The 12,934-nt window shown below is 38.1% G+C and overlaps 2 protein-coding genes across 5 annotated transcripts; one reads left to right on the top strand and one right to left on the bottom strand.

The window, feature by feature from the left end:
- Positions 1–1,310: 1,310 nt before the first annotated feature.
- Positions 1,311–4,406, top strand: LOC107680351 (zinc finger protein 185-like). Its single transcript, XM_016476211.1, has 7 exons — positions 1,311–1,469; positions 1,637–1,801; positions 1,904–1,960; positions 2,116–2,260; positions 2,367–2,986; positions 3,323–3,428; positions 4,167–4,406. Exons 1-7 carry the CDS (start codon positions 1,342–1,344, stop codon positions 4,269–4,271), a joined length of 1,326 nt encoding a protein of 441 aa, XP_016331697.1. The 5' UTR covers positions 1,311–1,341; the 3' UTR covers positions 4,272–4,406.
- Positions 4,407–4,601: 195 nt separating this feature from the next.
- Positions 4,602–11,233, bottom strand: LOC107680389 (myelin proteolipid protein-like). Of its 4 annotated transcripts, none has more exons than XM_016476265.1 (7): positions 11,140–11,233; positions 8,344–8,530; positions 8,036–8,192; positions 6,842–7,016; positions 6,667–6,740; positions 6,519–6,584; positions 4,602–5,580 (listed from the first exon to the last, which is right to left on the bottom strand). In XM_016476265.1, exons 1-7 carry the CDS (start codon positions 11,141–11,143, stop codon positions 5,506–5,508), a joined length of 738 nt encoding a protein of 245 aa, XP_016331751.1. In that variant the 5' UTR covers positions 11,144–11,233; the 3' UTR covers positions 4,602–5,505. The 4 variants fall into 4 exon arrangements, with proteins under 4 accessions (XP_016331751.1, XP_016331748.1, XP_016331750.1 ...); XM_016476262.1 differs by lacking the exon at positions 11,140–11,233 and adding an exon at positions 9,876–9,939; XM_016476264.1 differs by lacking the exon at positions 11,140–11,233 and adding an exon at positions 9,679–9,744.
- Between the last annotated feature and the right edge of the window lie 1,701 nt (positions 11,234–12,934).

Below are 12,934 nucleotides of genomic sequence, written 5' to 3'. Positions count from 1 at the left end.
TTTGATCCTGGGATGTTTTAGGAGGAGGACATGGCTTTTATAAATGTACTAGCTAATTTTGTGAAAGACAAAACTGAAAATGTCATCACTATAGTCAAACACTGACATTTGAAGTGCAGTACTATTTAAAAGGTTCATAAATAGGCCAAATTTAGTCTGGTTTTAAATCTAATAATGTCAGCAGATTTGTAAGAGTGTTAGGTTTAGGGACAAAGTAAACATAATTATCTTACTTGTGTACCTTGGTACAGGCATGTGTAATGGTACTTCAGTTTTCATCTGTCTGTCCAAATATACATGAGATAACTGATTGTTTATTGAGCATCACCACTGTCTTTTGGAGCATGCAAACAATGCAGAGGTCAAAGACATTCATTTTGATATTGCACAAATCGGACTGGTACGATTTCAGTCTTGCTAAAGCATTTCCATGACATTTAATAAGACAAACTATTGTTTTAGTCTGACTGAAATCAAACTCTTACAACGCATGTAAGTGCATTATTCATAGAAACGGAAAAGTATCTGTAAACAGAACAGATCCCTTCAGACTCCTGGCACTAAAATTCAAACAGAATTTCCCAATTTCCCAAACAAAATTCCCAATGAGGGAAATGTGGGAATATATAGCTCCATATCACTGTGATATCATAAAATTAGTGCTATCGTACATAATAAAGCATGTGCAATAGAAAACCTAAGCATTCCACAAACCCAGCACATATATACAAACACACACAAGATCTTACAGACAGTTTACTCATCACTCTTGTGTTTGTGTTGCTGTTTTATGACCTGTTCTTCCTCTTTGCCATTGTCCTGAATGTCTTCCGGCTCATTTATTTTTAGCTATTTACTTCTTCACCACTTAAGTGTTTGACACATTACTATGTCAAGTGCAATTCCAAACAATAAAAAAACTTCACAACATATTTTACTGTGTGACAGCACCGGAGTTTCTGTTCTGGATGGCACGCTAGATAACACATACATACTGAGAAAAAAATGTGGCCGTGCTGCATTTTTGTACAGTATGTGCATGCATCTTTTGGGAGTACAGGAGCCTGTTTGTGCCAGTCTAAACCTGTTCTGAGATTAGATCAAATCTTTAATAATGTTGACCAGCTGGCTCCAAAAAATGAGCAGATCAAACAATATGATGTACCTATGGTATAGATAACAACAGAAGGAGAGATAGAAAAACTGAAGCAGATTTCAAATTTCATGTATGTAGGCCTGACTGAAGAAGAGGATCTTGCCATGTCCAGTGGTAAAACATGCACAAACACACACACAAAATATACATTTGTTAACAAAATACACTATAACAGATCATTTTCTATGATTGTAGATGTTAACAGGCAGGCTGTATTCCAAGCGCTAAAAGTTCGAACCCATTTGAAACAAGATGGAAGCTGGATCAACAGGTCTCAAGATGTTCAGGACACACAGTCAGATGTAAAAGCACGGTAAATGCAGGTTTTCGCTGTCATCTGCTGGCTGAGAGTGGTAGCATCAACTAGCCAAAGGTCTTTCTCATGTTTGCTTGAGCACTGAAATTGATCAGTGTGAACATCGCTGTCTCTGTCTCTCTCACTCTCACTTTATCTCATTTTTTTCTGTTTACTCTCCACAGGAAACCAGTAAAGCTAGTAAAGCCTAAGAATGTGTCATCGCCTGAGAGCAGTTCGGTCTCTTCCTCCATCATGCCATGTGCACAGAGTGCCACCATCTCCTCCAGCCTGGACTCGTCCACACCTCCTCAAAGCTCTGATGTTATGTCAGCCTTAAGGAAGTTTGAGTGAGAGCTGTTCTTATTTTCCTTGTGTGTGATTCCTGTATTCAATGTTTCTGCATTCAGTATGTTTCCATTTAATAACTTCAGCCATCTGTTCTCCCTTAGGCCCCTGAACTCAACAGAAAACACACCAGTCAGGAGTGGGTCCAAACTGGCGAAAAGGTTTAGTACACCTCTCTGTACTGAATAGAGGCTTTTACTCTTTAATTTCCTTAAATGCAAGTTAGAACAGCTGAAGCAGAAATCATTAAAAGTTCACTCTTAATTTCTAACAATACTGAACTGCTATATCAACAATTATTCTGAATGTGTTCCAGTGTACATCCTGTCCTTGAGGACTTCAGGAGAGCACATGTAGAGGATGAAGCGGAGACATCCATAGTCAAACCTGCAGAGCAACCATTAAAGACACCTGCAGATATTCCTAAAACAGATGTAGTGAAGAAACCAATAGAAAAACTTGTAGGAACCATTGAAGACTAACAAAATATATATTGTGTGTTTGATTGGTCCAGATGCTACACACATACAGACACTCCTAAAACGGACGTAGTGGAGAAACCTATAGAAATACCTGGAACCATTGAAGACACATTCAGACACTCCTAAAATGGACATAGTGGCGATACCTATAGAAATACCTGTAGAGGAACCATTGAAGACACATGCAGACACTCCTAAAATGGACATAGTGGAGAAATCTATAGAAATACCTGTAGAGGAACCATTGAAGACACCTACAGATCTTCCTGTAAAGAACATAGTGGTGAAACCCGCAGAAGAATCACTGAAGACACATACAGAGACTCCTGTAGAGGAAACAGGGAATACACTGGTAGATGGAGCTTCAATAGATCAAACACAATCTAGTGGAGCGCTGCAGGAGAAAACAGTCAAAACTCTACATGAGAACCCAGCAAAGCCTTCAGGTACACTGCCTACAGAGAATAAAGAAGACAATCCAATTGAACAAGTCACAGTAGCACAAGCCCCTATAGTAGAGGCTCCACTCGAACCCAGAGAAGCAGAAAACCAGCCTACAAGTGATCATGGGGAACTTTCACTAGTATCTGCTCTGGAAACTCCAACAACAGAGTCATCAACTAGAGCAACGACAGAACTGACCGAAGAACCCCCGATGGCAGCCCTGGAAGAGCACCACAGACTGAACAGTGAAGCCGAATTGAAGTAAGTCATTTATAAGACATCTTCATTGAGATATGATGTCTGTGGACTTTGTTTGAGTAGATGTTATAATATTTTGTTTTAATTTATTTCTAAAGCAATATCATTAAAAATAGGTGATTTAAAGAATCCACAAAATATTAACACAGTAAGTTTATTAGCATAAATCAGTTCTTATGTAAACACACAGAAACATCAACATGTAAAATTAAGTGTGACCTGTCTGTTTTACTAAATACCTGCATTTATTTTTTACAATAAAGTTAACAGGTATTAGAATTTAATACAATTTCATTCTTCATAAGATGGGTGTGTATCTGTGTATGTTTCCCTTTGCAGTGTGAAAGGTAAAACCATGTGTTCCTTCTGCAAGCTGCCCTTAGATGAAAATGTGAAAATCTCCGTCAACATTCCTGACATTTGCTGCCGTCCGGATTGTTTCAAGGTTTACTTTTTTTAACTCTTTTCCCTCAGTACTCAGCTTCAGATGTCAGTATCTCACCCTTCCCCCAAATTGTTTTTATCTGAGTCTTGTCTGTATATTTCCATCTGGTTTTAAGGTTTTGGTGATCCAATCACAGGTGGTCAGTACAGGTGTAAACAAGGTCAAAAACGTTTTGGGATGGGATCACTGAAACCTACAGAAGCCCTGAGGCATTCATTACTATTATTTTTTTCCTTTTTGTTTTCTCTTGATCGCAGCTTAAAGGGATACTTTTTAAAGGGATACTAGGGACAATTTTGTCATTTGCCCACCCTCAGTTCGTTTCAAACCTGTATGAGTTCCTTTCTTCTGTTAAACACAAAAGAAGATATGTTGAAGAATGTTGTTAACCAAACCGGTTGATGTTAGTATGGAAGTTCGAATGAAATAAATGATTAATCAAATATAATCTGCTGATTTTTTTCAGAGACAGGTTCTGTTGTAATCTAAATATTTTGTTTGTGTATTTAACCTTTTTAAATGGTATAGAGGAAAATCTCAGAAAGACATAGCAGATGAAAACAATAGCCTATGCTTGGAACTTATGGATCTAGTCCCAAGATGGCCAATGGCAGTGAATTTGTTTTTGAAATGTTTTATGGCCTTGAAACTTTTTTTCATTGTTTATTTTCTTTGGGAATTAAGATGTGCTGCAATGTGATCAGTAAAGCTCTCTCTCTCTGTGTGTGTGTGTTTTAGTGTAAGGGTTGCAGGAGTCCTCTGGGTGATCTCTCTTCATCTATGTACCACTATGCTGAGAAAATCCTCTGTGAGAAATGCTTTGATCAAATCTTCCAGCTCTGATGACTCATCGCCACAGCAACCTACTCCACTACAAATTATCACCATGACAGCTAAGCACATCTCAGAGTCTACTACTAAGTTTGCACTAATTAAACAAAAATATTTATCAGTAGAAGAACTGCTGTCATCGGTTTAGAGCACATATATATTCCTCACTATTTTTCTGTAAATGATTATATAATTATTTCTCTCTTTCTGATCAATATATTTCTCGTTGTCTTCTAACAATTCATCATTTAAACGGTATTTTTTTAAAACGTCCTATAAGCTTGAGTTATCCTGTTTACGTGTCTGTTGCTGTGAGAAGAACTGACAACACTGATGGTCAGCTTTCATTAATGGAAATTAAAGTTTATTGCATGAGTTTCAATAAAGTTAACACAATTATTTGTAAACTCACTTTAGTCTGAATTCTGCACAAGTTTTATTCATCATTTACAGTTATCCATCTTACTGTAGAAATAATATTTAGTTTTCTGAAGTGAGCCAGTAAGTTAACAATAAAAAACAAACAAACAGTTCCTTTGATCGAGCACCATCATTGATCAGGTTCAGCTTATTGCCACAGTTAGTCAAAATATACAACAAATACACCCACAAACATAAAATCAGACACAGGAGGTGACACTGACAGTAAGAGTGTCTGTAAATACTGAATTCAAATTGACCCGAAGAAAGCTGCTCACTACAGCGCTGTTTCATTATGTGTGTCACGCAGAATAACAACCCACATCTGACTGAGGAAACAACACACAAACTCTCTCAAAAAGATGGAAAGTGTGTGTGAGAGAGGCTAAAATCCTGGCAAACTGCAAGGCATTAATAAGACCATGAAGCACAATGAATACAATCAATAAAATGAATAAATGGCCATGAGAGAAAGGAGAGAGCAATATAATAATGTGTGTGTGGCGAAGACACAGAGAGAGGAGACAAATTAAGAAATATAGAAGCTAAATTCCACTCCTCCAGAGATCTACAGTACAGCAGTTTGTGGTTTTACATGTAGTGCTTTAATCAAAGATTTTTTTTATTTTTTTTTTGGTCAGTCTTCCTTAGTGTAGTTTGTACTAATCTGTCTCATGAAACCAGTAGCTCATGTGTGTTTGTGCTCTGTATGACAGAACTCTGCAGAGGCTTCATGGAGCTCTTTTGCGTTTCCTCTCCGGTCACAGTGATGACCACTGAAACTGCTGCCACAGGCAACAGGAAAGTGGGCCTAGCAACACCAAACCTAGCAACGGATTCCCTTTCTTCCGAGAAACCTTAGAACAGCGTAGTTGTAGGTGGTGGCAACCACATAAATGAACTAGAAAAAAAGAAGGAAGAAACAACATATCTGATGTGTTCCTCTGCAAAAGGTTTTTTTAAACAGGAGAAATTTGAGCTCTTGTGACATTAATGTTTATATCCCTTTGAGACTCACTATAAACATCAGGCAAGGAATGCAATTCCAACAATAGCACATCATTATTTATTTACAATCTTGTCCATAGCAGCGTATATTTTAGAGAAACAATCCCCCTTGGGCAACTGGGGCTTAAGTTCTAGTATAGTATAGTTGAAAAAATCAGGACTGGATTCTTTAAAAAGGTTGTGTACATTTATTAATGCAGTTATTATTTCCTACCATCTGGCATAGCACGAGCACATTTCCTACTTATTTACGGTTTTACGTGTTTGTATCAATCTCATTGTGCTCCTCAGTATGACAGAGAAGCTCTGGTTGCTCCTAGTGGTTGTCTTTAGATAAAGCCTGAGAAATGACTGCTGCCAAATATACAGGAAAAGGGAGTAGAGACGCTGGGGATCTGTCAGTAGTAGAGAGGTCAGTTACTGATTTTAAGCTAAACATTCCCCTGCTGTTCTTCCGTTATTAACTTCATGCTGTTTGACAGCTCTGCACTCTGACCTCAAAGAATTCAGTGCAAATAAAATCCCAGTGAATTTCAAAGTTTGCCAATAGGCATATAAATAAATATAAATGAATGTGTAAATATAATAATCAATTTACAATTACAGATGAATATGTAAATTAGCTTTTCAGTGCTTGTCAAGATCACTGTCACTTGTGATTTTTAAAATTTCATAAAGATTGCTGAGGTGGATTAGCTAATTAATAATTGATGCTTTCCAGAACACAAAGCAACGAGCCTCTTGAAGGAGCTCACTATAACCTTGCACAAAATCTTCCACAACTATAAATGACTTTTAAAATTCACATGTGTAAAATATTAGATCACTAACCAGGGCAAGAAGGGTGATTCCTGCTCCAGCAAATGCACAGATATAAAGGTCATAGGTCACGTAGAACTGGAAACATAAAAAGGGATATAAGTGATATGATTTCTTGAAACTCTAAGTGTGTGTGTGTCCAGGATTATAAACATCTAACCTCTGGTGTTTTGCAGATGTTTGCCAGTGTGTTTCCACAAACAATCCCTGGCACAGCATTCCAGGGAAGAAACCCTATTTAGAACAACCCAGACATCATGATTATGAACACACACACGCTAATGTACAGATGAACACACACATGCATATGTACAGAAATGCGGGCGCAGACGTACCATACATCCGTGCATCCATACAGACTCTTGCTTGCTGGTTGAACAAGGTGGTTTCTGACAGAATGTTGACTTTGTGACAGGAGCTTTCCATATTAATGAAGAAGAGCACAGGAATGGCCGTGAAGCCAAAGACAACTAGCCAGATCACAGCGAGCACATACGTCAGGATTATAAACTGGACAAGAGAAACAGCTAATCAGATCAGTGCAACATAACAGGCATGGACATGCAAACTATGTAAGAAAGTAAGTAAAAATTGATTTATATGGCACCTTAACAGTGTTTTAACTGCTTTACAGAAGACATATTCATATATGGTCATAAATGTTCACATACATAAATAGATATGGAAGGAGATACAAAAAACTGACTTTACAAAATAGCTGACTAAACCACCTGCTCACAGGTTATCTGAGAGTAGGCACAACCAAGCAAGTTGCAGTCGGATGATCTGAATGATCTAGCTGGAGTATATTTAAGAATTACCACACTTTGCGAATTATGATTTGTTTCCCCTTACTTTTCCAATCATTTGTAATGATAGGATAAGTAGCTTCAAAATCATTTTATAGAGATCACATTTACAGAGAGTCATTTCATGCTGCATTAATACTTTAGAACGGCATAACTGAAAAAGCATATTGTCTACTGAACTTCCCATAGCTTTTCCATTACTTTTTAAGGTTTTCATATTTTTTAATAATTATTATCAATTAATGTTATATTAAAGCTGCAGTCCGTAACTTTTTTGTGTTCAAAATTGACCAAATTTATATAATAAGCTAGTACACCATGAATCCATTTTCCAAACCGTGTTTTTGGCTTGCCCTGAATCACTACGGTACACCTATAAAAAGTGTTTATATTCGGACTATTTAGACTGGTTCGGGTAGGTACCGCTGCGGAGTAGCCCAGTACCTGCGTGATTCGGCATAGACATAAACAGAGAGAAGTAGCTCCGGCTACAATGTTCTTCCGCAAGACGCACGGAGTTCTGTTTATTAACCGCTAGAGCGCCAAAAGTTACGGACTGCAGCTTTAAGAAATTAATTAATATTATAATAATGGCTATTTTAATACAAATTATTTTTAATAGTATTTTAATAATATTTTTAGGACAAAAAATCACTTTTTTTTTTTACCACAAAATTCAAAATCCAACTCTCTCTCTCTCACACACAAGCGCACACTCACAGTCAGGCTGAGGCAGCGCCCAAACTTGGTGCTCCTGAACTCTCCAAAAGTCTGCTTTACTGCACTGGTGGTGTAAAAACCTTCAGCCAAGAGCAACAATCCATAGAGGAAAAAGAAGGAGGCCAGACCGTAGATCACATACTGGAAATATTTTATACTGAAACACAAAATATAGAATAAATAACAAATGCAAACACAAACCACTGGTCTCATAAGACAAATTAGAACAAACTATGCTAAAGAACACTGATTAATGAAAAAAGCAATTCTGTGCTCACATTAAGCACTGTGTAAAGTCAATAACTCACAAGTCTGCCAGCACAATGAAATCCTGGACGTCCCTTGCGAAGTAGAGCTCTACGAATGTGCGTGTGTGAGTGAGCGCCTCATGCCCTCCCCCGCAGAAGAGTGCCACACCGGTGTAGCAGAGCAGGGTGGCCAGCAGGCTGGTGTAGGGCACGGCGCCCAGGCAGCGGATGCAGCAGTCATAGCAACCTATAGGTGAGTAATATATCAACACACCAACTGCACATGCAGCACACACAATACACACACACATTTATACACGCACGCGCACACACACACACACACACACTCTCTACTACTAATACACGAGTCTACTCATAATCAACAATAAAATCAAACAGATAACCTCTAAATGAGTATGCAAACTTAAAGCAAACAACTCTAATGTGCTTTTAAGAGTTAGTTGGCCTACAGTTAGTCAAGAACACACTCTAAAACAGATGCACACACATACTATGTGCTCTATGAGTAAATGTTTCTGAAACTCTCTCTCTCTCTCTCTCACACACACACACACACACACTTGTAAATAGTCAGTCAGTGTGTAATGGAGTCACAAATGAACAAGCCAAACGCAAAGTGAAAGCAAGCAATCACAAAGCCCTTTTTGAAATCTCGTACAACAAAAGTGATCCAAATGACAAAAAAGTAACCTAAAAGCAAAAAACTAAAATATGAGGAAGCAGAAGAGATGACTATGCACTATATGCACCAAAAGATTTAACAGGAAAAACAACTGCATCAATAAAAGGCTAAAAACTGTTTTGTTTTGTTTTTTTAAATGAAGCAACTTAACCAAAAGATGCCAAACAAACGATAAGCCCAAGAAGGCTCAACTATGGAGTTCTGCAGTCTCCAGCCTGTGAGAGAAGATGATGCATCTCAGGTCACCTAGCGCTTTACACAACCACGGCTGTTTCACTGGAAACATCAACACTGCTGAGTCGAACCCACACCAGGAGAGAACCGTGCAGATGCTTGTCCACTCACTCCAGGGAGATTTCTGTCCTCTGTTGCTGTGATGTCTAAATTGAGGGAGGTAATTTCTCTTTCTTTCGTCAGATACACTCCACTGTCCACCTCAAGGAAGAAAAAACGCATCGCTTAAGCTACTCCTCTCCCTCCCTTGCTTCTTTCTCTCCTTCTTTCCCTCCCTCACGCGCTCTCTCTCTCTCCTGAGTAGCCTGGTGTCAGGGTGAGATTTGGGGTGTGTGCGTGGGTTTTCATGTGTTTGAGGTTTTGTGGTCAGAAAAAGAAGCACTTGTGACAGTCATAATGGCTTTTGTTTTAACAACAAAAACGGTCATTGTGAACAAACAAAATACACACACACTCACAGGCCTCAGCAGTGGAGTACGTCATTGTGTTTCCACCCATAGCGGCACAGACAGACACATACTGACACCACTGGGGTTACGATTGGGATCATGGCAGGTCATCCAATCTTTTGCACTTTTTAAACTGATTTCTTCTCAACGTGTCAAAACACACACAATAATCTGATTACTATATGAAAAACACATTTTCATCACACCTTCTGTTTGAGAAAGTGGAAATGCTTTTGGGTCCATCCATTCATCCATTCTCCAAACCGTTTATTCTCTGTAGGGTCACAGGTGCTATGGTGTCTAAAACTTCAAATAAACTCTTTAAGTACTTTATCAAAAGGAGAGTTCACCAAAAAATAAACATTCTGTCATCCTTAACTCACACTCATGTTGTTCCAAATCTGTATGACCTTCTTTCATCGGTGGTAAAACACAAAAGAAGATACTCTGTACAGACAAAAAACACAAACATGTCGGCGCCAATGGCCTCGTGGGCAGCGTGCCGACATGTAGCGCCTTTGCGCTTCGGGCGTCCTGAGTTCAAGTCCTGGCTTGTGGACCTTTCCCAATCCCACCCCCCTCTCTCTCTCACCCACTTCACTTCCTGTTGACCTACTGTCCTATCTAAATGAAAGGCATAAAACGCCAAAAATAAATCTTAAAAAAAAAAAAACAGAAACATTTTTCAATGAAATTCAGTGCGGTCCAGCGTTGTTTGGACACCAGTGTCCCTTTGTGTTTTGCAGAAGAAAAAAAATATGTATACAGGTCTGAAACAGCATGAGGGTGGAAAATATCAGAATTGTCATTTTTGGGTGAACTGTACCAAGTTTTGAGCAGAAAACAGAAAATCACACATACGCTGTTCAAACAGTTCAAACAGAAGACGTGATTCTGCAGAAGGCTGATAAGCTCTTATGCAAAAAAAGAGAGAAACCTTTTAAACAATTCAATGCATACATACATATAAATCCTTCATGCAAATACATTAAATATTTTCCCACATTAGACTGGCACTGGCCCATACAGGAGTCCCCCGCAGAGAAGAGTATATATGACCTAAAGACCTGGTGTGACCTCTCTGTCTGGAGTCTCCTGAGGTTACTGGTCTTCTCATCCACACCTCTGTGGCATCGTAGCAACTGTCTTAGCCAATCAAAATCAGAGCCAGCTGGTTAATCAATCAAAACAACCTTTTTAATTAGTAAGGATCCATTAAATGTATCTCCATCATAAATGCAGGAGTGATGGTTCTAACCTTCGGACCAACCAGATGACATCTTACACACATCTTACAAAAAAAGAATCATTAAAATGCTTGTATACATTTGTCTATACAACTTATATCACATGCAAATCACAGACACACCAATTAATTAAAATTCTGCCCATAAATATGATTAAAATGATGGAATAATGAACATCATAGCAGTGGTTAAAATGGGTTCAGGTGAGTTCAGGTAAACTTACCCATGTGAGTATGTGTGTGCGTATCGCTCTCTGTCTCTCTGATGTGCCGTGTAGTTTAATCTCCCTTCGATGCTTTTATGATTCTCACTCAAGCTTTTGTCCCTGGAACAATAAACAAACCCCTCTGCTCCCTCTCACAAAAACACACACACACACACTGGGGCAGATCTTAAAGACGCAGTGCCCTCTTTCACAGCCATGATAAATAAAGAGTAAGTGTAAATGGGGACATTCCATTGACTTCCAGTGTTTCTACATAAATAAATACTTCAACTGTTAGACTCGTAGCATTTATAAATACTATGAAAACTACAAGTCTAAAAGTTCATTTTAATACCGTTTTTACAAATTAGGTTTTTGTCAGATTTACTGTAGCACACTTCTGGGTACAAATTTGTCCCCAAAACATAGTTAAATCGGTACACACACATTCTTGTACATCTATCTTTGTGAGGACATTTATTGACACAATGCAATCTCTAGCTCCTTACCCTAACCCTACCCCTCAGAACTAAGTGCCTAACCCAAACCCTTACTCTCTCACACACACACACACACACACACACTTTGTGAGGGCATTCACTGACACAATGCAATCCCTAGCCCCTTACCTTAACCATCACAACTAAGGGCCTAACCCATACCCTAACCTTAACTTTAACTAAATTATAATATTTACTTTAAAATCAAGTCTTAACCCTAAAACATCCCTTTAAAGGAGTACCAGAATGTGAGGACCGGCTAAAACCTCCTCACATTACTCTCTGGGTCCTCACTCCAATGGGTTAAAACTCAAACTGGTTCTCAATCTATCTCAAAGATAGTTGTACAAGTACACACACAGATTTTGAAGCAAAGTGAGTGAGTTGTGACCTTTAGAGTCAGACTGGAACAAGAGCACATTCAATACAATATTGTCTCAGAAATAGGAACACACAGACAATTCACTCTTTCTGTAACATACACACAAATTCTCTCACTCTTGCACACACGTAAACAATACTATTACATTGATGAACACAATAGGTCTAATGTGCGGTTTGAAATAAATATAATGTTTGCGTGCTTCATAAAAAGCATTTGTCAAACCCCTGTTCTTACACTGCAAATAAATAAAAAAAGAAAAAAAATGATAATATCTTTTCTGATATAAATATCTAAACATTCTTAAATCATGATATACTTGAGAAGCAAAATTACTTAGGTATTAAGTCTTGTTTTCTGAAATAAACAAGTTTTATTTCTCTTATCCCACTGGCAGATGTTTTACGTGTTTTGCTTCTTAAATATCTTGATTTAAGAATGTTTAGATATTGCTGTTTATCACTGAAAAACAAGACAAAAATACTAAGAAAATAATTTTTTGCTGTGTGATTTTTGTACATAAATACACACTGATGAAATTTACACATTGCCTTCATTGTATTAATGAGTAAATCTTACAGAGGTTTTTATATAGAGGTCATTGTTTTGCAGCTCTAAAGCTAACTCTCAGACAAAGCAAAACATTTGGCTGATTTCAAAGGGCGAACTGAAATGTTGGTTCAACCAACTGAAATGTTGGCTTTTGACCATTTTCAGGCCATTTTCAAAAATGTGGATTTGTGGACTTGGAATATGGCACACAGTTGTATGAAAAAACAGCAGCCCAAGGGTAGGAAGATAGGCTAATAGATTTTTAATTTTGTGTGAAATATCCCCATAAAAATATTTTGTTATAGACCTATTTAGCTTTTTCTTGTAGCCCTAAGATTTTTCTCAAGTTCAGCTCCCAGGAAACACAAACTGGCACGAT

This window comes from Sinocyclocheilus anshuiensis, unplaced genomic scaffold, assembly GCF_001515605.1.
Source record: "Sinocyclocheilus anshuiensis isolate Anshui unplaced genomic scaffold, SAMN03320099.WGS_v1.1 scaffold1262, whole genome shotgun sequence".
In the NCBI taxonomy this organism is placed as follows: Eukaryota; Metazoa; Chordata; class Actinopteri; order Cypriniformes; family Cyprinidae; genus Sinocyclocheilus; species Sinocyclocheilus anshuiensis.
The sequence above is the reverse complement of the archived record's forward strand: the minus strand, read 5'-3'. Positions and strand labels throughout refer to the sequence as shown.